This window comes from Mesoplodon mirus (genome assembly GCF_964341445.2).
Source record: "Mesoplodon mirus genome assembly, chromosome: 11".
NCBI lineage: Eukaryota > Metazoa > Chordata > Mammalia > Artiodactyla > Ziphiidae > Mesoplodon > Mesoplodon mirus.
This window is the reverse complement of record NC_138987.1, coordinates 41,679,562-41,703,356: the sequence shown is the minus strand read 5'-3', so window position 1 is coordinate 41,703,356 and position 23,795 is coordinate 41,679,562. Positions and strand designations below refer to the sequence as shown.

General features: G+C 46.2%; 3 protein-coding genes across 18 annotated transcripts in view; 1 reads left to right on the top strand and 2 right to left on the bottom strand.

Moving 5' to 3' along the window:
* Positions 1-7,086: 7,086 nt before the first annotated feature.
* Positions 7,087-17,665, bottom strand: RIBC2 (RIB43A domain with coiled-coils 2; the record flags this gene model as incomplete). The annotated part of the gene is made up of 7 exons (XM_082635843.1): positions 7,087-7,452; positions 8,605-8,771; positions 10,984-11,211; positions 12,482-12,600; positions 13,615-13,959; positions 16,758-16,839; positions 17,552-17,665. The coding sequence occupies 7 exons, from the start codon at positions 17,663-17,665 to the stop codon at positions 7,374-7,376; spliced, it is 1,134 nt and encodes a 377-aa protein (XP_082491969.1). The 3' UTR covers positions 7,087-7,373.
* A 342-nt stretch (positions 17,666-18,007) lies between these two features.
* Positions 18,008-23,795, top strand: part of SMC1B (structural maintenance of chromosomes 1B) — a gene marked incomplete at its 5' end in the record, with an annotated part of 86,502 nt that continues 80,714 nt past the window's right edge. For both annotated transcript variants that reach the window (XM_082636039.1, XM_082636038.1), the window contains one exon: positions 18,008-18,116. In XM_082636039.1, the coding sequence (XP_082492165.1) occupies positions 18,008-18,116 (109 nt within the window). The remainder of the gene's footprint in view (positions 18,117-23,795) is intronic.
* The window catches only part of FAM118A (family with sequence similarity 118 member A), a 113,498-nt gene continuing 111,573 nt past the window's right edge, over positions 21,871-23,795 (bottom strand). For 10 of the 15 annotated variants that reach the window (XM_082636053.1, XM_082636055.1, XM_082636046.1 and 7 more), the window contains one exon: positions 21,872-22,043. In XM_082636053.1, coding sequence (XP_082492179.1) covers positions 21,941-22,043 — 103 coding nt within the window. In that variant the 3' untranslated portion in view covers positions 21,872-21,940. Of the gene's footprint in view, positions 22,044-23,795 lie in introns of all 15 variants that reach the window. The other 5 variants (XM_082636041.1, XM_082636057.1, XM_082636056.1 and 2 more) reach the window with 2 other exon arrangements.

Genomic DNA, 23,795 nt, shown 5'->3' with positions numbered 1-23,795 from the left:
GGGTTTGGATCCCTGCTCTTCTCTTCTCATGCTGTGACATCATTTATCTCTCTAAACCTCAGTCTCCTTAACTGTGAATCAAAGTAATAGACAACTGCCTATCTCACAAGTTTGTTGCAAGGATCCAATGACATTATGTCAGTGACACTTGTCTACAATGCAACATGTAGATGTCAGAGGTTATTAGGCTGGTAGAACTGGAGAGAGGGAGGTGGCGTTTTGAGGCTACGGAGCTCTGTGTCCATGAAATGGGGCTGGCCAGCTGTGTTACCAAGTCCAAGCTCATACTGCTCACAGCTCAATGGGCCAATGTATTGAGAGACAAGCTGTTGGGACAGGGAATACCAACTTTGTTTTAAAAGCCAGCATATTGAGAAGACGGTGGACTCATGTCCCGAAGACCCATCTTGCCTGAGTTAGAATTCAGGCTTCTTTTATACGAAAAGGGGAGGGGGTAAAGTCAAGCATTTCCTGGTTCCCATCAGCCTCTGGAGAGGATGTGTTAATTTCTTGTCCCTGCAGTCATTCACAGGTGGGCCTGGTCAAGAGGTTTCCTGGGAGCTAAACAAAGGTATTTTAGCTTAACGTTCATTACTTGGGAGGCAGGGTTCCCAGAGATGGGCCACTATGTATAATTTAAGCTTATAGGCAACATCCCTTTAGTGATGAACCTGTAATAGAACACAAAGTTTCTTCCCCATTACAGTAGCAAGGGTGGTAGGGAACACTAAGCCTAGGGAGATTGATGGTGATTCAGCTTATCTGGGTTTGAAACCAGCTTCCCCCCATTACTAGTTGTTTGACCTCCAGCAAATTGATGACTTCTCTCTGCTCCTCAGCTTCCTCATGTGTAAAACGAGGATAAATAGCGACCATGCGGTTCTTGAGACGAGCTGATATTCCATGTAACACACTTCACTGAGTTCCCGCCTGGCACATAGTAGGTGTTGGATTAGCAGGAACCGTTCCTATAATGGGGGATACTTGGAAGCCAAAGGAGTGTGGCGTAAGCCTAACTGGGCTGTCAAAGATTATGGAGGAACGTTTTACACTTTAACTATGTGAAATGTGTAAAATTGGATATGTGTGCTGCAATTTGCATATTTGGAAAACAGACAAAAGCAAGAGAAAAACACTCAGCAGGGGCAAGAAGATTCGCCAGAAGTTTTAAAAATAATTGCGTCAAATGATTTCGTACCAGTCCCTTATGCTGAGGATATATGCTTTTCCTGTAGAAGATGCTTATTAAAAACCCTGGAGTGAGAATCTTGGAAGACCAGATGATATGAAAGGGCCAAGTTCTGCATGAAATGGTGTGGGCAAGACCCAATTAAAAATTTATCTTCATTTGGATCACAGTTACTAGAGGGTACAAACTGCTGGATAAGTTATACACAGGAAGTCTGAACAGGTAAGGAGGCACTGACAAATAAAGAATGTTTCCAAATTATTTCTTTAGTCAATCTACCCTTTAGCAAAGTCAGAAGCACTGACCCTTGAGTAGTGACTAGTAATAGTAACATAATTTTGCTAGGTTTTCCTAAAGGAGGGCAGTCCAAAGAAAATAGGCAGGGATGACAAAGCGAGAGAGAGGCATGGACATATATACACTACCAAACGTAAGGTAGATAGCTAGTGGGAAGCAGCCGCATAGCACAGGGAGATCAGATCGGTGCTTTGTGACCACCTGGAGGGGTGGGATAGGGAGGGTGGGAGGGAGGGAGATGCAAGAGGGAAGGGATATGGGAACATATGTATATGTATAACTGATTCACTTTGTTATAAAGCAGAAACTAACACACCATTGTAAAGCAATTACACTCCAATAAAGTTGTCAATAAATAAATAAATAAATAAATAAATAAAATTTAAAAAGAAAGAAAGAAAAAAAAGAAAATAGGCAGGGAAAGATACTAGTAAAAACATTGAGAGCCAAAATGAAGTTTCTGATGTGTGCAAAGATACACACTATTTTTTTTTTTTTTTTTAATTTTATTTATTTATTTATTTATTTATTTGTGGCTGTGTTGGGTCTTCGTGTCTGTGCGAGGGCTTTCTCTAGTTGTGGCAAGTGGGGGCCACTCTTCATTGCAGTGCGCGGGGCCTCTCACTATCACGGCCTCTCTTGTTGCAGAGCACAGGCTCCAGACGCGCAGGCTCAGTAATTGTGGCTCACGGGCCTAGTTGCTCCGCGGCATGTGGGATCCTCCCAGACCAGGGCTCGAACCCGTGTCCCCTGCATTGGCAGGCAGACTCTCAACCACTGCGCCACCAGGGAAGCCCAGATACACACTATTGAACACACAAACTGTGTTGTGTGCAATTTCTGTTTATATTACTTCATCAGTAAAGATGTTCTATTGGTGAAACAGTGTTCTATTGGTGAAACAGGATTTAAATATTCGTATTTGCCATTAAGATACTATTCAGCGCTCAGGGTCTTGATTATACAAAGGCTCTTGGTTGTACAACACCATCCACAAACATACTAGGACAAAGGAGGAAGAGGACAGTGGGCCCTAGACAGGAATCAAGGTGCACAGTTCACTTCTACAGTATGCAGTCATGAAACACTGCATGTGCTTTTTCTCTGTTGGGCCATCTGTAAAGTAGGGATGAGAGGATAGACAAAGGAATTCGGTTCTAGGATTATACCCCCTAGTCTGCACATGAATTCAGTTTCCACATACTCAACTAGAACAGACTGGCAAGGCCAGGAGTAACACAGGGGCTACAAAGGAGAATCCTTGAATTATTTAGCATAGGGCTACTCCTTCAATTTCAGTTTCTCCCTCCATCATTCTGAACACTAGAACTTGAACTCAGAATAAAGATAAAGAACAATATGCAGGTGACTTTTTTCCCCTTCCTAGCTATTTTATGGCTTCTTCTATTTTTTTTTAATTCTGATGTCATTTATTGGCACAAAAATTACCAGATACAACATGGTGTCTAGACATGGCTGCACTGTATACTTTGTGCATTTAGTTTAGTATTTCTTTTGCTCCTAACTCCCAACATGTACTAGACCTTCCCCCTCTGTGTCAGCACCTCCGTGATAGCATTTCTGTATTCCATGGCTTCTTCTTTTTTATAAATTAGACTTTATTTTTTAGAGTCTAATTTTTTATAAATTAGACTTTATTTTTTAGGTTTACAGAAAAATTGAGTGGAAAGTTCAGAGAGTTCCCATATACCTACTTCGCCCCTCCCCAGTTTCCCATGTTACTAACACTTAGCTTTAGTGTAGCACATTTGTATAAATTAATGAGTCAGTAGTGATACATCATTATTAACTCAAGTCCATAGTTTAATTAGGGTTTGCTCTTTGTGTTGTATGTTCTATGGGTTTAGACAAATGTATAATGACCTGTATCCACCATTGTAGCATCATACAGAATAGTTTTGCTGCCCTAAAAATCCTGTGCTCCCTTTATTTACCACACCCACCCACCCCCCGCCCCAAATCCCTGGCATACTTTGATCTTTTTACTGTCTTCAACAGTTTTGCCTTTTCCAGAATGTCATAAAGTTGAAATCATACAGTCTGCAGCCTTCTCAGATTGGCTTCTATCACTCAGTGATATGCATTTAAGGTTGTTCCATGTCTTTTCATGGCTTGATAGTTCAATTATTTTGAGCAAAGAATAGTATCCCACTGTATGGCTGTACTGCTGTTTGTTTATCCATTCCCCTACTGAAGGACATCTTGGTTGTTTCCAAGTTTTGGCAAGTATGAATAAAGCCGCTGTAAATATTCATGTGCAGGGTTTTGTGTGGACATAGGTTTTCAACTTATTTGGACAAAGTCAAGCGACTTTTGAATCCTCTTATTTTAACTTTTCTGTGCTGTTTTGTTTTAGATGTGCCTTTTGTAAGCATCATATAACTGGAATTTTAATATTTTTAATTTTTTAATATATTTTTTAAGTTCAGAGTGATTTTATTAGATCAAATATTCTTTTTTTTTAAACATCTTTATTGGAGTATAATTGCTTTACAATGGTGAGTTAGCTTCTTCTTTATAACAAAGTGAATCAGCTATATGTATACATATATCCCCATGTCCCCTCCCTCTTGTGTCTCCCTCCCACCCTCCCTATCCCACCCCTCTAGGAGGTCACAAAGCACCCAGCTGATCTCCCTGTGCTATGCAGCTGCTTCCCACTAGCTATCTATTTTATCTATAGTGTATATATGTCCATGCCACTCTCTCACTTCGTCTCAGTTTACCCTTCCCCCTCCCCGATAACTGGAATTTTTAAAAGCCAGTTTGTGGAGAGATAGACAATGATGCAAATATTAGCAAAATATTATTGTAGAATCTAGGTAGTAGGTGTGTGAGTGTATTGTATAATGATTTCAATTTTTCTGTATGTGTGACATTTTTCATAATAAATGTTGGGGGAAAAAGTGAAAAACCAAGAAACAAAACAAAACCCTCTGGAGTGTGTGTGTCTGTAAAATCGAAATGGGGCCATTCAGAGGAGCCATGGAGAGGGTCCCACACCTGGAACCTGGCTCTGCCATCCAGGTGGAGGCAAGTTACTCAACCTCCCTTCTTTTGGCTTCTCTCGGCAGGACGGCAATCACAACATCCAGGTGTGCACGGGTGTTGCAACAACCTACCCAGCACTGGGCCTGGGATGCGGTAGTTGAATTAGTTGAATTAATCCCTGGGGTTCATTCATTTTCCTGCCTGAGAACCACGGGGAATGTGTTGTGCTGCTGGTCACCAGCAGAGGGCGCACTTAAAGCAAGCAAATATCCGGGTTTCGCGCCTAGCCTTCCTTTCGGAATTTTTTTTTTTTTTTTTTTTTTTTTTTTTGCGGTACGCGACGCGCAGGCTCAGTGGCCATGGCTCACGGGCCCAGCCGCTCCGCGGCATGTGGGATCCTCCCGGACCGGGGCACGAACCTGCGTCCCCTGCATCGGCAGGCGGACTCTCAACCACTGCGCCACCAGGGAAGCCCCGGAATATTTTTTATGATGCGAAATTCAACTCTACTCAATGCTCTGTGGTGACCTAAATGGGAAGGAAATCCAAAGAGGGTATATATGTATATGTAGCTGATTCACTTTGCTGGACAGCAGAAGCACAACATTGTGAAGCAACTATACTCCAATAAAAATTAATTTAAAAAAAAAAAGATGCGAAATTCAGAGTCAAAGCAAGCCTCTCCACTTTGCGCCTGTGAGTCCAGGCATATAACTGGTATTACTAACGACTGCAGGGTCCTCCTAGCGCCATCTCCCTCCTAGCCTGTGTCCAGCAGCCCGGTGTATGATTCCACCTCCCACTCCTGTGCAAGGACCTACTTCCGTAAATGGGTCTCCCACTAGACTGTGAGAGATCCTAGCCCAGGGCCTGGCACAGCATCCAGGATTTGAAGAGCACTCAATGTGCACTGAATGCACTGACATCACCTCCCATCACTCACTTTATCTCCCTGCCCAACTGCAGGAGGATTAACAATCTACACAGGGTGTCACTCATCCAGGGCCCTCCCCGAAGCATGGCTTGTTCAGCCTGGGCAACAACATTCTCAATGGGATTATCCTGGGAACAAGCGGGCAGGTGCCCCTCTGCATTCCCCCCCATTAAGGGTTGAATTGTGCCCTTCCCGCCCCCCCCCCGAAGGTATATTGGATTCCTAATTTCCAGTACCTCCGAATGTGATCTTATAAATAAGGTCACTGTAGATATAGTTTAGGTAAAGTCATTAAGCTTAACCCTAATCGAATATGGCTAGTGTCCTTATGAACAGGGAAAATTGGGATGCAGACATACAGGGGATGAAAATGCCACGTGAAGATGAAGGCATAGATGTGGGTGATGCATCTACAAGCCAAGGAACACCAAAGGTCATCAGCAAATCTCCAGAAGCTGGGAGACAGGCCAGGAACAGGTTCTCCTGCAAGGCCCTCAGAAGGAACCAGCCCTGTCGACACCCTGGTCTCGGATTCTGGCCTCCAGAGCTGTGAGGAACTGTTCATTTCTGTTGTTTAAGCCCCCCAACGTGTGGTACTTTGTTATGATAGTTCCAGGAAACTCTACACCCTCAACATGCTTCTCTAAAGGATGTTCAGCTCCAACTGATCCACCTGGGAAAACCCTGCCAATCCTCAGCCTCTGGTTAAACATCAGCCAGTGAAGGGTTTTCAGCGGGGGAGAAAGAGGAGCTGTGTTTAGAAGAAGAGAGATGTGGGCTAAGCAGCTAGCACTGGTGGATCCAGCTCCACCTTGGCTAATGATGAAGTGCCACCGAGAGCTGCCACTTGTCACTGGCCATATGCATATGGTCCTGCAAGAAGCCTACACAGACAAGGTAGAGGTAACTGGTCGGGACCCAGTCATCTGGGCCTGGGAGCTAGTGACCCCGTTACTGCTGGACATACTCTCCCCCTCCCCCTGTGTAAATTGCCTCCCTTCACCTCCCTACTGGCAAATTCCAAAGCACGGTTCAAGACTCTGCAGACTGCTAGTCGTCCCCAACTCTGTGTTCTTCCATCTTTTATACCATTGTGGAATTATTACCTGTCACGTGGTTAGCCAGCAAGGCTCCCCAGCTCCGCCGCAGCGAGGCATGGTCACATGACTAAATTCTGACCAATAGGGAGCGAGCAGAGGTGAAATGTACACTTCCGGAGCCACGGCCTTGCTGCTGTGCTGCGTTCACCCACCACTTTCCTTCCGGTTTTCTCATGCCTGCTGGCCTGAATGTGATAGGTTGGTGGGAGCTGGAACAGCATTCCGGGACCACAGGATGCTAGATGGCAGAGCAATGAAGGAGCACTGCTCAGCTGGGGCTCTGACGAGAGGAGGAAATAAACTTGTGCCTTTTTGGCCACTCGTGTTTTGGGTCGTGTTACCAGGAGCCAGGAGAGAGAAGTGGTTGAGAGCCAGACACCCTGGGTCCACCACGTCCCGTCAGCGTGACCTTGGGCAAGTCACTTAACGTGTCTATAGCTCAGGCTCTTCACCTGGAGAATGCGGTAATAAAAATACCCACCCCGGGCTGCTGTGAGAACCAAATTAGTTAATTCCACGTGAAGCGGTTAAAATGATGCCTGTGAGTATTGGCGACTGCACCAGCTGAACCTAGAGTATAATACGCAGGCTTTCTTTCCTGTATCTACAGCACCAGAGCTGCTCTAGAAATAGTCTGAGCTGAGTTGAACGGACACTAATGCTCCTCATAGAAATACAGGAAGGGGTTTAATCAAGTTTTGTGTACGGTGGAAAAATTAAGTTCAATAGTACCTCTGGACCAAAGAGCGCCTTTTTTTTTTTTTTTTTAACAGATGGGACTCTTCAAGGTTACTGCCCTTTATAGGTAAACGATTCAGAGGGAAAGAAGGTGCCTTTTTCATTATCGACTTCTTGTATTAAATTGTGCGAAATAATCTTCTGTGGGATGATTTGTACAGATTTCCTTCATATATTTTTTCCTGATAATAAAACAAGGAGAAAAAGAAATCAGCAAATGCCTGACTTCCTAAACATTCTCCTGTTTAATTGGTGTGTTAACCCCAGGATACAGAGTGCATTCCAGCCCTACGAGCTAAAGGGGGAGGAAGGGGGCATTTCATCACTGCTGATTAGTTTAGGGACCTGCGCACGTGAAATGTGGGGATATCTTAGAATTCCATGATTGTAAAGACATCTGCTCATCCCATTTGATTTCTGTGAGATTCTCCCTTAATTCTCCTTATTTAGGCCCCCAGTGATGGACCCACCAATAAACAGACATTAGAAACAATACTGGCGGATCCCCTCCGAGTTCAAGCCAGAGCCTGATGAATAGATAGATAAATAAGTAAATAAATAATGGTTTTTTTTTTTTTTAGTGACAAATTCACCTACTGATCTGCATTTGACATTTTCTGTAGATGGAACTCTGAACTACTCCTGGGGCCTGTCTAATATGAAGAAGAGGCTCCAGACTTGTTCTGGGCAGCCCAGGAACCCCTTCCTCTCCCCGGAGAGCCCTCCCTGCAGTGGGCAGCTGGCACTGTCCTCCCCCACGTCTGAGCCACGCAGCCTCCTCCCGGAAGCCCACCCGGTGCCTTCCCCTGGGACTCCTGGTGCCCTCCGTGTACTCCATCACCCATGTCCGAGCCTGCTGGGGTCTGCCAGTGCCCAGGTGAGGACTGTCCAAGGAGGGGTGTTTACAGGTTGAGGGCACAAAGGAATCTCAATCCCTGGTCTGCGCGGGGACCAATGGTTTGTTTCCTCGCACTTAATTTCTGGCTTCTTAGCTCTGAGTCCTTCTTCCCCTTCTCTTTACCAGGAGGCTATGCTATAGCCCCCACCACTGCTGCTACAGGGCCTCTGGTGAAATATACCCCAAGGGTCCCGAGCCCTTGGGTGGGAAGGATTCAGGGAGGGTGAGCCAGGGGTCCAGGAAAGGACGGTGCCTGCTCTATGGGCCCTGCATGGCCAGCGCCTACCCCCGCTTTCCCTGAGCCTGATTCCCTCGATGATGCCCCCACTTCCCACCCACCCCCCTTGACCCTAACCTGATCCCAGCCCCCTCTGCTTGCCCTCCCCACCCGTACCCCCATCTCCCCGCTGCTGCCCAGGCCCCGCCTGGCACTGACTGCAAAAGCTGCTCCTTGGCCAGGCTGAGGTTGTTGCAGTCCAAGGCTCTGCGCAGGTCATGCCGTTGGCACTGCTGCTGTCGCTCAAACAGCAAGGCGGCGCGAGCCTGCTGGACCCTCTGCCGGTCCCAGTCCATGTCTCGCTGGCGCTCTTCTTCCTGGAGCCTCTGGAGAGAGGAGAGGTGACTCACCACCGCCTGTCCCCAGCAGAAGAGACCCAGGGGATTGTCTCTAGGAGCCGGCCTTTCGTTTTACAGATGGAGAAACTGAGGCCCAGAAGGGGGCAGGTAGGTGAGCAACGTCATGCCGGAAATCAGAGGAGACCCCCCCCACCTGCCATCATGCTGGTGGCCCAGCTGATTCCCCCTCTTGGGAGGCCTTGGCTGGTCCTCTGAGCCTGAAGGGACAGCGGAGTCTCAGTTCCAACCGTGGTTCCCAGCCCAGGGCTCCATAAGCAGGGCCCATGGGTGTCAGGTCCTCTGCATCCGGGATGCTACCAGTGGGCAGTGACACCACCTGGCTGGACACTGGGGTCCTCCGGTCACTTCTAGAATGTGCTGATGCCACAGCCCCACCCCGGGACAGTGGCTCAGGATGTTGGGGGTGAATTTCTCTGCGCTCTTTACAGCAGAGTGCCTTGAAAGTATTGTCTGCACTTACTGTCTCCTTGCCCTCCTGCCTGTTCTCTCTCCAGCCCATTAGACAGGCTGCCACCCCTCCACCAAAGAAGTGACTGCCCAGTGCTGGGTCTTGCATCCAGTCGGCAGCCCAGCAGTGGCGTTTGACCCAGGGGTTCCCACGCTCCCGCTGAATTCACCACTGCTTGCATCCCTCCTACCTCTCTGGCTGCTCCTTCTCAGGCCGCTTCGCTCTTTATAAACGATGGGGGTGGGAGGGGAGGGTCCCTCTGTCTACACTCACTCCCTTTGTGATCTCCAGGTTCGTGGCTTTAAATACTCTCAGTGCAGTGATGACTTCCTGTTTATGTCTCCAGCCCAGATCTCATTCTGAGCCCCAGACTCTACATCCAGCTGCCTGCTGGGCTTTACTTGGAAGTTGTGTCAGAAAATATAACTTGTCCACCAGTAGCCGTTTTTCCTTCTTTCTTAATAACAGAATCACCAGCACTTCACTGCCTGGAATAAATACTACATTTCTTCTTTATAGTTTGGGGCAACCTAGTGACTGAGTTGTCCAACGAAATGTAAGTGGAAATGTCTTGTGAAACTTCTAGGAAGTGTCCTTAGCGTTCTTACCCCTTCCTTCTTCCTGCCAGCTGGAATATGCACATGATGACTGGAGCTCAAGCAGCCATCTTACACTAAGAGGTGGGAACCAGGTGCTGAGAATGGCAGAACTTTAGTCAATGGTCATGGAGCTGCCATACTAGCCCTGGGCTGTTTTCTTAAGGATTTAGTCTACATGCAAGAGATAAAGTTCTGTTTCCTTTAAGATGGTGTTATTTGGGATTTTCAGCTGAATCCTAGCAGACCTAGATATCTAAAGAACATTGCACACAACATATCCAAAATTGCGCTTGTGATTTCCATTCTCCCGTGAACTTCCCTCCTGGACTTGTTCCTCCCACCATCTTCCCATCTCTGTAAGTGCCAACTCCTTCCTTCTCTTCACTCAGGCCAGGATGCCTGGAGTAATCCTTAACTCCTCTGTCTCTCACATGCCATGCCAAACCCTTCAGCCAACTCTGTCGGCTCTAACTTCCAAATACATCCAGAATCCGACCACTTCTCAGTACCACTGCTGCCAGCGCCCTGGCCTCAGCCAGCACCATCTTTGACCTCAACCATCAGCCTCCCCAGTGATCTCTCTCCTTCCCGCCTTATCCCCCTAAGTCCACCCTCAACACAGCGGCGGGAGGGATCCTGTTACTGTGAGATCCTGTCTCTCCTCTGCTCAGAACCCGCCAGAGCTCCCCATTTCGGTCACAAAAAAGGCAAAGTCTTCCCCAGTGGCCTGCCAGGCCCTCAACCCTCTGCCTCTCGGACCTCATCCCACCCTCTCCCCTCCCTCCACTCCAGCCACCAGATGCCTCCCTTCTCTGAACAGGTCAAGATGGCCCTTCCTCAAGGCCTTTGCCCTTGCTCTTCACCCCGCCTGATCGTCCTCCCCACCTTCAGCCCTTTGTTCCAGAGCCGTTGGTCCCCTGATGACCGTCCTCACGCCCAGCAATCTCAGCCCCTTCCCCAGCCTCCTCCTCTCCCTAGCGCTTGTCCTCCTCTCACTAGAACACAGACTCCTTGAGGGCAGCTTCTAGCGCTGAGCGTGACAGTGGCTATAACTAGATGCTTGAGGAAGGTGGCAGGGAGCACAGGGCCCCGTCTGAGGGCTCGGGGGGTGGGGGTTGGGGAGGACAGGCACCAGCTTCTCCTGGACTTGCTGTTTCTGAACCAGGCGGATGTGCTCCAGCTGCTCCCGGCTCATGCCCTTCCAGCGGTCGGGGACCACGCGATGGGGCCCGAAGGAGCTGGCTGCCTGCTGGGGGTTCTCCGAGAGCAGGTCCCCACGCAGCAGGTTGGAGATCTCGGCCAGGTTGTCCTCTTGGTCTTGTTTTTTCTCTTGAATTTTCTTTTCTGCTGACTCCAAGGCCTGCTCAGGGCAAGATATTAAGGGAGATGCTCTGAGTGACCCCGGTGGGACTGAGGCACAGGCTGGCAAATCTCACTTGGGGCCCTTGAAGGAAGAATGTGCTAAAGGGCACCGGGGATGGGGGGAGGTGTAGACTTGTCAGGCATGGATGTGGGGTGGCCCTCAGACTCCAGCTGCCTGGGAGATGCTGGGTGAGGGGACTGGGCTCAGGGAATCACTACCTGTTGGTCGTGTGCATAATTGCTGCACGTCTTTGTCTGCAGTGATTTGCAAAAGCAGGGAGCTGCCTCCCCGTTAGGCTGCCATCTCCCCTCGGCTTGGCCTCACCCACCCCAAGACAGGGCTGTGTACCCCTCCGTGTGGTCCTGGTCGGCCTTGGATGGTGGCGGGCCAGAAAGAACAGCCAACCAAGTGATTCACAGCAGTGGTGATTTCTAAAAGGTGTTCCCACTGCCCAGCAACCTCAGCCCCAGGGATAAATAAATTCCTGGCCGAATCCCTATTCACATGAGGATGATGGGTGGAGGGAACAGGCCCTGGCTGTGTGACCTGGAGCAAGTCACCTCCCCTCTCTGGGCTGCAGTTATTTCTCCGTAAAGTCAAGAGACGGATTAAGAGACATTTGTCAGTGTTACCAGTTCTCTTTAGTAATGAATGGACAGGGCACTTTTTGAGGTGCCCACACACAGCAGGCGCTCACAAGGAGGCCCGCTCAACTGCGTTACGTAAGCCCACGCTTTGCAGCTGGACAGGCTGGGATTTGAATACTGGACTTGCGGTATTTGGAAGTCCAGTATTTGAATCTGCCAAAGCAAATCAGATTAGTACTTAGGCATCCCAAAGAAAGTCAGTTCCCCACTCTGAGCCCCGTTTCTTTATCAGTTAAATTGGGTTAATCACGCCCCTCTGAAAGGGTGGTTGAACACAGTGACTAATAAGAGCAGCCGGGATTGAAAAGAATTGCTGGGCTTCCCTGGTGGCGCAGTGGTTGAGAGTCCGCCTGCCGATGTAGGGGACGCAGGTTCGTGCCCTGGTACGGGAGGATCCCACATGCCGCGGAGCGGCTGGGCCCTTGAGCCATGGCCGCTGAGCCTGTGCGTCCGGAGCCTGTGCTCCGCAACGGGAGAAAAACCACAACAGTGAGAGGCCTGCGTACCTAAGGAAAAAAAAAAAAAGAATTGCTATTATTGATGAGTCAAGGAGGCTGGGGCACACCGGGGAGGTGGCTGTGTGTTTGTCTTCCCCTCCAGACAGAGCCTGGGGTATACACCTGGTTCTTGTTGAATTCTTTCACAGCTGCGCAAACTGCCTTTCTGGTGGTGCTTTCCAGATTCTGTAAGTGCTTGGCTGTTTCGTCAAACTGCAGCCTTGTCTTCAGGTAGAGATCCTCTGAAAGGAAGCAAAACACAATCAACCTTGCGTGCCTGCCCGGAGATCCTTCCGAGATGTGCAGAGCACCCTGTGGAGTAACTGTTGGTCATCACGGCCCCATCCAAAGAAAGGGGGTGCCTCGGAAGGCTGTGGGAGATTGACAGGAGTCAGTTCAAGTAAAGCTCTTAGATGGGTGCCTGGCAGTGTTAGCAATCACCACTGTGGCCTGGTAATGTCTGCTATGGATTGGTAATGTCTGCCGTGGAACCAGGGGAGAGGGGTTTAGAGCGCAGCATTGCAGGAGGTAAGGTCAGACTTGTTGGTCCTTGAAATAAATTTGGTTTTTATGGAGTAAAATGAGAAGCTATTGGTTTTGAGCAAAGGATCCAGCTTAACTTTTAACGGGATCATTCTGGCTGCTGGGTTGAGAAAAGACTCGAGAGAGACAAGGGCAGAAGCAGGGAGACCAGTTAGAGGTTATATATTGGAATGATCCAGTTGGGAGATGCTGGCTGCTTAGTCCAGAGTGGTAGTGGAGGACATGGTGAAGGTGGGTGGAATTTGGGATGACTTGCTGCTGGACTGCGTGTGGCATTTGAGGGAAAGGAAGGAGTCAAGATGACTTGGGTTTGGGCCTGGGCAACTAGAGGAACAGAGCTCCCATTGATGGAGGTGGATGGGCAGGTTCAGGGGATGATCAGAGTTTCTTACTGGACACGAACTGATATAGCCTGGACCTATGTCTTGCCCACACACTGAGGGCTGGGACCGATGCTGAGTTACCCTGAACTCCAGCATCCCACTGGGACCCGGACAGAGCACAAGCTCAGAAGGTGTTTCCTGCGTGACGGGCACGTGGCTGAAGATTTTTAAATCCTGGAACCCGGGTTCTCATGTCTCTTTCTTTGGCCACGTGGCCAAGGTAGCATATTAGTGAGACTTAAAAGACAAAATGAAACAAGAAAAAAAGGGGGGGGGGATTGATTTGTTGAAGAAAGTATTGAGACCCATTTGTCTTTTTTGTTCCATTACCTGCGCATTTTTGGTTGGCGCGGGCAATCTTCCATTCCCTTTGCTGTTGCAAGGACCATTCCCTGTTTTGTTCCTCTTGGTATTTCTTCCTCTGATGGAAGTTTAAATCCTCTCCCATGAATTTCTGCATTCCTGATATTGTATTCCGAGCATCATTATCTGACTGCCGGGCTGGAAGATCTTTCTTAAGGGCTTGGGGGTCGGAGAGGTCAAATTCACGGCGAGTTTCTGGCTTCTGAAAGCTCTGTTGGAAATCATTGATAGCTTTACAGAGATTTTTCCTGTCTCTCCTTTCCCGGTCTTCTGATATGCATGCGATCTTGTCATTTTGCCTCATTTCAGCAGCTAGAAGAGATACAGCATATCCATCAGCTTAAGATTCAGAGGAAAGACATAAATTTGAATCTGAGGCAGGAGATAGATGGGTCCCAAGCTAGGCATTTACAACTGGCCTCCCGTGTACATTTCATGGAGCAGGAAAAAGTGAGCTTTGGGCCAGACACTGACAACTAGTCTCCTGTTTGCATTAGGACATAGATGGGCTCCAGGTTAGACACTTAAAATCAGCCTCCTGTTTGCTCTCCGAAATGGAAGTAACAACAGAAACAAGGTAAACAGCCAGGCTTTGTCTCCAGGGGATGCCTGAAGATAACAGTCCTGACAGGAACAGAGAGGGGCTAACCCTTGTTTGGGTAAAGGATCAAGAGGTCACATATTTCCCATCCTTGGGGCAAGGGAGACATTGCACATGCGCAGAAAGGCTCCTTGGGGGTCAAAAAGGAGGGGGCACCACTCCATAATAGGTGATGTTAAGGCCGTCCCATAGGCCTCTGGGCTGAAATACCATCTTGGAAAAAATTCTGCGCACGCATGCTGGGGAGGGGCCTAGGGCAGGTCACGTGTGGAAAAAGAAGCCATGTAATTGGCCAAAGGTAAACAGACCCGGAAGAGCTGCCCTATCGCCACCTCTTTACTGGGCTCCTCCTCATTAGGGGGACGCCCACACCCTTTCTCTCCCGGTGTGCATCTCTGCCCTGCTTCTGTCTTAACTAAGCAAACTGTTTCTCTGTGTGCTCTCCCACTTGTTGTGCTGTGTCTCTAATAATAAATTTGTACCTGTTTTTACAGTTTTTGCCTCCGTGAGAAACGCGTTTTTCACTGGGGTCAAGAGCCAGGGGCTGTGGTGACTAGGATTCCTGGTTTTCATCCAAGCTCCCCAGGTTCAATTCCAGGGCAGGGAATCAAGATCTTGCTTTAGGCCACCACTTACTGCCGCCTCTCCAAGATCAAATCCACTTAAAAAATGATTTTTAGTGATTCTAAAAGTAATCCAACCTTCCAAAAGGTTAACACAACCATTAAAGGATTAGTCTTCTGAATATTAAAAAAGCACCTACAAATCAACTTAAAAAAAAAACAAACGATAAACAGCCTAACCAAAAAGGGGGCCAAGGAGAGGAAAAGGCAAATCAATATAAAGAAACCTGAATGATCAATAAACTTGTGAAAAGATCATCAACCTTACAAGATGGGAAGCATCCAATGAATTGGAGAAACACTTCAAATGCGAATAATAGCAGGTATTAGTAAGGATGTGGGGAAACAAAGATTTCTTGTTTACTGCTTGTGGGAGTGTAACTTGGTACACTTTTATAACTTTGGAAAGCAATTTGCCAACATCCCGTAAAACTGAAAACATGCACATACTATGACCTATCAATTCCATTTCTAGGTACACCAGGGACATGAACATTGGGACATAATGCAGGACAGTCATTAACATTGTTTGCAATTATTTAAAAAAACTGGAAAAAATCTAGATCAGCCACCAGTAGAGAAAAAAGAAATTGTGGTTAAAATTCATATGACAAAATATCATAAAGCAATTAAAATGAATATTCTGTATGTAGCTCACCTATAAATTCCAAAAATAGATTGTTGAATTTTTTAAATGTTGCAAAAGGATACATTCAATATAACATCATTTATGTAAAATTTTAAAACACACACACAAATTTTATATTGTCATGGATGTACATACCTAAATAGTACAAGTACAAAAACATGCATGGGAATGACCACATCTCTGAGAAGGGAAGAAGAGGAAAATGGTAAGGTGGGGGAGAGCTTTAGCTATGTCTGTACAACATTTAATTTTCAAAAAGCATTCTTAAGGTATCTAAAGCCAGTTTGGCAAAATGTTCATATCTTATCTGGTGGTGGGTATGTATATGTCTGTCATGTCGTTTTTGTACATTTGAATTACTTTAAAAAAATTTTATTGAAGTATAGTTGACTTACAATGTTGTGTTAGCTTCTGCTGTACAGCAAAGTGATTCAGTTATACATACATATATTCTTTTTCATATTCTTTTCCATTATGGTTTATCACAGGTTTGAATTACTTTAAGATAGAATTTTAAAAGGTAAAAGGTTTAGAAAATATGAAACAGTATAAAGAAGAAAATCAATTTTGCTCATCATACCATCACTCCAACTTTACCACTGCTGACATTTTGGTATATTTCCTTTCTGTCTTTTTCTAAGCATATTTTTATGTATTTTAAAACTTATATATATTTATATATGTATTTAAACTTAATTGATTACCCACTGTATATACAATTTTGTACCCTGCTTTTTTCTATTTAAAAAATCCTTACAGTGCTTTAAAAGAAATTGCTAGACATGATGGGGGAAAACGAATACTATTTGAGTATTTGATCTAAGAGCGGGAACACTATTATTTGAACCATATCTGGTTCTGAGTCAGCTCGGGGGTATGAGCTCAGGAGTGTGTGTTGTCTACTGTAAACAGCTGTCCCCGGTAGAAGGTCTTGAACTTTTTGGCAGAAAATGTGTGTGTTTAAAGTTTTTCATACCCAGTTTTTTAAGAAAACAGAGAAAAACATACATTTATCCTCACAATATATTTCCTACAGCTCACATAGAATTCAATAGCTGTTTTTCTTTTAAGTGAGGAAGCATCAGTGCATTAAGTTAATTGAGCACAAGAAATTGTGAAGTTTTAAAAGGAGGAAGAGCATGAAAATTGCAAGTTTTTACATATGTGAGGAAATGTGAACTGGGGTCTAAAGGCACACAGCCCTGAACCACTAGATGGCCATTCAGGGAATGCTCACCAAAGGTTTCCTGTCTAGCTTTTTCAGTTGCTTCTTTTATCTTCTGGTCACAAACCTGAACATCCCAGGCTTTTGTGTCTCCCTGGGAAAGGAAAACAAAAGGAATTAGAGCCACATAATTTGATTCAGTTGATAACAATCCTACTGTAAGCCAAATCTTGTCATACCCAGATGCTTTTGCTTATAGCTGGTTCTTCAGCCTGTCTTAAATTTCCCTAGAGTCTCCTTCTCCCCTTCTCAGTCAATAGATCCTCATCCTCAGAATACTGCTTAGGCATCACCTCCTCTGGGGAGTCCTCTCTGATTTCCTCTTCCAGCCCCAGTTGGTGCTCCCTGGCAGCCTTTGCTCACCTCCCTCACAGCACGACTCCACTGCATTATAATGTGACCATTTTAATGCCTGCCTCCTCCACTCTGGGCTATGAACTCTGCAAGGTCAAGTACTGCCTTGCTCCTCATCTCCTGGGCCCAGTTCAGGCTTGCCACAAAATAGGAACTCCACTGGCATTTGTCAAATGAACGGACTGGAGGGAATTCCTGGCATTGTAGAAAATCCGGCTCAGAGAGAGGAGAATCGCATTCCAGTCTCTGGCCATTAACTCCAGGCAAGCTCTCTCCCCGCTGCAGGACTCAATTTGCCTGTCTGGCAAGGGACAGGGGGCATTATTTGGCCTGTTAAGGTCTCTCCCATCCTCAGCAAAGTCAATACGTGGAACAAATCTTCCCGGCAAAGCCTGGAGCCGTCTGCAGCTGTGCCTCCTGGCCCCTTTCCCTTCCGGGCCAGAGGGTCTCACCCCGATGATCCTGTTCCTGGCATTGAAGATCCGTTTCTGCCTGCGCAGCTCCGCATATCTCCTTTTGGCCAGGCCGAAGTCCTCCTCCAGGTCCTTGGGCTGCGCTACCTCCATGACTGCGAATCGCCAAGACATTCTAAGAGGTTTTTAAAACATGCGAGATTAAAAGAAAAGACAACAAACATAAAACAAGCTCAAGCCAAGCGAGGCTGGCTCCCTAGGAGGTTGGGCTGGTGGGATCCGAGCCCGCTCCAGAGGCTCTCAGTCCGGCCTTCTCCCACCGCGCCAGAGGCGAGGAGACCCGGTGTCCTCGGAAACATAAACAGCTCCGGTTGCTAAGAAACAGCGCAGGGCTCGCCCGTGTTCTCGCTTTCCTCTCGCGAGACGGCGCAAGGCCCTTCCCGCGCTTTTCTGGCCTGCGTGTGAGGACGCGGCTGAGGCGCGGAGTGCGCAGCCATGGGCCATTTGGAGCTGCTGTTTGTGGAGAACTTCAAGTCGTGGCGGGGCCGCCAGGTCATAGGCCCCTTCAGGAGGTTTACCTGCATCATTGGCCCCAACGGCTCTGGTAACTTGGGACCTAGAACGCCCCCGCCTGCCACGGTCGTCCGGGCCTCTTCCCGCCTGAGGGGACGTGAGGGTGGCCTCGCGGCCTGGACTCGGGCTTGACCCTCGCTGGCCACCCCGGGGACGGGGGATGGGGTGGGAGGCTACCCTCAGACTCCACCCAGGGAGGGTTGGAGGTGGCAGGGAGTCGCTGCTCGCCGTCCACCCTAGGCTGACACTGGCCCTCGGCCCCGGACCCCCGACACTCGGACCACCACCCCCAGGGGCCTGAGCCTCGCCCTCTGCCCCGGACCCCCGACCCTCGGACAACACCCCCAGGGACCTGAGCCTCACCCTCTGCCCGGGACTCCCGGCCCTCGGACACCACCCCCAGGGGCCTGAGCCTCGCCTTCGGCCCCGGACCCCCGGCCCTCCGACAACACCCCCAGGGACCTGAGCCTCGCCCTCTGCCCCGGACCCCCGGCCCTCGGACAACACCGCAGGCCAGACCCCCGCCCTACCCGCCACCCGAGAGGTTCCACCCTGGATCCTCCTCTCCTTCCCCGCCCCCCCCCCCACCCTTGGGCTTCATCTGCCCTCAGCTTTGGTCACCTCTCCTCTCCATCCCCTTGCCTTTCTCATCCAAAAAGATTAAGTGGGAGCGAGATCGGGAGGAAGTCATTGGTTCCAAGGAGCCCGAACAACCATTTGGATCCAAGGAAGCTTCGCAGGAATATTGTGAAAATGGCCGCGTTTGTTGAACTTATTCCTGAGTTCCTGGCCCCGCTCTTTTTGTTTAATCCTCACAAATGGCTATGATCCCCATTTTACAGTGGAGAAAACTGAGGTTCAGAGGGGCCAGATGAGTTTCCAAGGTTGCCCAGTAAGTGGCAGAGTTTGGACTGGAGTTGGGGCCTGGCCAGGCTCCCTTTGGCTCCATGGTGGGAAACAGTGGGGTAGTGAGCAGAGCAGGTGGAGTAGGGCCTAAAAGGATAGTGACCTTGAGATCTTCTGAAATCCGGAGCCTCCAGTTTGGCTCTCTTAGCCCAGCTTTCCTTTCTTAGCCTCAGTAAATCAATTTATTTGACAGACATGAATAGGACACTTGAATGTGTGCTTTCCCTGCACACCAAATCTGGAATATAATTATTGTGGAACTATTGTGAAATTTCTGTTGCCTTATAAAAACAGCTGCCGTTGAAGGTTTTCTTTTGCACTTAGTATATGCAAAAGAATACCTGAGCTTAGATGTATTCACATACTTGAAGATTTCCTTGCCTCTTCTGTGTAATATATTTCCTAATTTTCACTTTATTCTGTTATCAGAAAACATTGAAAAAATAATTACTGGAGTCACTCCTGCACTGTTACCCTAACTAATCTTCTCCACTCTTTTCTCGGGAAGTTGCTGAGCCCACCACCAGGGGATTCTCACCTTTTAACTGGTGATTATGTGAAGGGTTGCTCAGTTACATTTTGCAGCTCCAAACAGTGCAATACTTGGAATGAGTATCTGTGCAGACTCTTGAACATCATTTAGTCCACTTGAACTACATGCCCATTACCATTCAAGATCCTGTGAAAGTGGTGCTTTGAACTTGTTTAACCTAGTGCCAAATGACTTTCAAAATAATATTATTTCTTTTCCTAATTTAAAAATACTTTTTGCGATTAACAACATATCTTAACGTGATTGTGAAAATGCCTTTACAGATCCTCTTGCTCTCCCTAGATCCACGTGCCCTGGAAGCTCAACCCCCCTCTAGGGAATCACTAGTATCCTAGAGACTATGCTTAGAACCGGGTAAAGCCAGTTGTGGATCATTTCAGCAGTGTCTTCAATACCATCTCTCCACAACGGAAATTTCTGGTTTACTTATTTTTCAATTTTGCCTAAAGTGTTAGCATTCTTTTTGCTATATGAAGGCCCAAACTCAATATAGTACTTATCCATGACCGATTTAATGGGTGATATTCTATTTATGTTCATTTGAACACTTGTTGGTAGATCATCATTTTTTAAAATCTTACAGAATTACTGGTACATTCAGATTGAATTTGTTAAACCAATTGATAATTTCCCATCATGCTCATTTCCTGTTATACTTTAATTTAGTTAATCATACTTTTTGTAATAATTTTCTGTTGTCACTGCCTGCCAAAACTTGACATGTTCTCATTTGTTTGTTTTTATCTATTTATTTTTAAATTTTTTTACTTTTTCAATTTTTTGGCCACGCCACATGGCACGTGGGATCTTAGTTTCCCAACCAGGGATCGAACCCGCACCCCCTGCATTGGAAGCATGGAGTCTTAAGCACTGGACCACCAGGGAAGTCCCTTGTTTGTTTTCAATAAAATCTAATTTGGGGCTTTTTATGGGTAGCAGAAATTTTTCATTTTAAATTTTAACATTCGTGTTTTCCACTCAGATGCAGCACACGGTTGTTGCCTATATATAACGTTAGGAGTAGAAGAAGATGTGTAGATTAAGACAGCTCCTGCTCTGCAGGTATAGGGAGTATAAGAAAATGACACACTGATTGAAATAGAAAGCCAGATAACACTGTTTATGAAACTTTAAACAAGAAAAATACAACATCTGATTTGGGGAGTTTTGAGCAGGAAGAGGTGAAGATTAGGAAAGGTTTTCTAGAGGAGTTGGCATTTGAGCTGGGCTCAAAGCGTAAAGAGTATTTTTCCAGGGGTTTGTGGCAGCCTGTTTGTGGGGTAGGTCATAGTCCAAATTGGCCAGAATATAGTGCATATTTAGGGAAGTGGTGGGATATAATGGAATTCTGTTGGATAAGTCCTTGCCAGAGTGAAGAGTTTATATTTAACTTTCTGGAAAAAAAAAAGACTGAAGGATTTTTATCAGTGAACTACCACAAGGGTGCCTGAGTCTATCTAAGGCTATCCTCTCCACTTGTGCTTTGGATCCTGTCCCCTCCTCAGTTCTTTGTTTTTGTAATTATTATCTTTCTCTCTTGAATTGTATCTTTCTCCCTTATTGGATAATTTTCATTGGCATAAATACATACATGCCTTATGAACACTCTCAGGACATCGAGGATCAGTGGATGTGTGAAAAGCGAGTATAGTACAATGTTAATTATAGAATTTAGTGGTAAATATATGGATTTTTACTATGAAATTCTTTCAACTTTCTTGTATGTTTGAAAATTTTATAATGAAATGCTTGGGGGGAAATCCCTTGAACCTCACTGTCTCCTTAGGCTATTGCCTCATTTTTTTTTTTTTTATCAGTACAGCAAAACTTTGAAACCACTGTCTGTAGTTCCATTCTCTTCTCAGCCCCCTTGATTCCATTCTCAGCCTCAAAGTCTACTGAAATGACACTTACCTAGGTCACTATTGAGCTATATCTTATAAAAGTCAGCAGTTAGTTCCCTGTCCTCATCCTGTTTGACATTTCAGCAGTATTTCATTCATTTAAAAATAATTGAGTGCCTACTGTGTGCCATGCACTGTTCTAGGTTGTTGGGGATTCATCAGTGAACATGATATAAAAATTCCTGCCTGTATAGAACTCACATTCAAGTGCAGAGAGACAGACAACAAACTAAATATGAAAAGTATATAGAATTATTAAAGTGTTAAGTTTTTGGCTGCGTTGGGTCTTCGTTGCTGTGTGTGGGCTTTTCTCTAGTTGTGGCGAGCAGGGGCTGCTCTTCGTTGCAGTGCGCGGGCTTCTCGCTGCGGTGGCTTCTCTTGTTGCAGAGCATGGGCTCTAGGCGCGCAGGCTTCAGTAGTTGCAGCATGCGGGCTCAGTAGTTGTGGCTCGTGGGCTCTAGAGCGCAGGCTCAGTAGCTGTGGCGCACGGGCTTAGTTGCTCCGCAGCATGTGGGATCTTCCCGGCCCAGGGCTCGAACCCGTGTCCCCTGCGTTGGCAGGCGGATTCTTAAACACTGTGCCACCACGGAAGCCCCTAAAGTGTTAAGTTTTAAGGAGAAACGAGGGAGGGGAATAGGAAATGCTGAGGGTGTTTTAAAAGAAGTTGGTCATGGGAAGGCCTTGCTGTCAAGGGGGCAAGGTAGACCACATTTCATCTTTCCCTCCTTTCCCCAGGTGGTCTTATCCAGTCCCATCCTTAAGCTACTGACTTTCCAAATTATATTTCCAGCCTATAATATTTAGCATTTAGTTTCCTATTTCTAGTAGCCATCTAAAACAATATAATCAGGAAGAGTAGTTAATTTCCTCTCCCCCACCACTACCAAGCAACAAACCTGTTCCTTCTTAGGTCTTTACCAGCTCAGTAAAGGGCACAATTTACTCATTTATTCAGACAGAAAGCCAGAGTAATTCTTGATTCCTCCTTTTACCTTCTACACCCCACTTTCCTCATCCAGTCGTCTATAAATCCTAATGACTCTACCTCTGAAATGCATCCTGAATCCAATTGTTTCTTGCCACTCTTCACTATTACAGTTGAAGCTGCTAGACCTCTCATTTGGACTATCTCTATAATCTCCTAAAAGGTCCTTCTGCTTCCTTTTTTGTCTCTGTGCAGTGCATTCTCACTGCACTTGGAGTAAAATCCGTATTTCTTACCATGATCCACAAAGCCCTTTATAATCTGACCCCTGTATGTTTCTCTTCTCAAATATTCTCTTCCTCCACATTTTCTGTTCTCTGGTCAGAACTGATTTTTTAGCTTTCCTTACACAGGCCAAGCTCATTGCTATTTCTGGGTTTTAGCATTTTCTGTTCCTTGGACTTAGAATGCCTTTCTCACAGGGTTTCATATGGCTGCTACCTTAATAAATTCTCCATCATCCTTGATAAATTCTCCCTGTCACAGCCAATGCATTACCCATCATTCCAGTCCTGCCTCCTAAATAACCTTGTCCTCTTCCCTCTGTTGCCACTGCTATCACTTTATTTCACACATCATTTCTTCCTTGGATTAAGGCAGTCACCTTTTAGCTAAGTTCCCAACCTCTGGTCTTGCCCTACGTTAATCCATGTGGCACACTGCTGCCACAGTAATCTTCATTTGTTCCTGCAAGAAAGAAGATTCGTTTTATTTTTTTGAGGAAAAGGCATTTGACAAAATTCAATATCCATTTCCATCAATAGTTTTTTTCCAGATGGTGTGATTTTTCAGGTGATTTTTAAAATACTTTTCTGTTTTCCAAAACCCTGCATTGAATGGTTTACTGTTCTAATCAGGAAAAAAATGTTATTTTTAAAAACCATTTTAGATAATCCAGAATGGCAGCTGAATTCTTAAAAATAATATTTATTATTACAAAAGCACTATATATGAATTGTAAAAAATTAGAAAATAAACGAGTAAAAAAGTAAAAACGTATTCCCACAATCCAGAGAGTATTACTGTAATACCTTAGGACATGTCCGTGTAGATCTTTTTCCTTGCAAACTTTTTTTTTTTTAATGAAAATGAGATTATACAATACATACTGTTGTCTAACTCACTCTTTTCAGACAATTATCCTCACCTTTCTTTCTTAGTGCATTTCATCCGATGCACAGCTCAAATTCACATTTCCTCAGTTTACTCCATAGTGTTCTTTGACCAAACCATTTTCCATCCCAGAATCACATATTGCATCTGATTGTTATATCCCTTAGATCTCTTATTAATTTAGCAGAGTTCTTTTTTTTATTTATAACAGACTCATTGAAAGGTTGAAAACGTTTTTCCATAGAATGT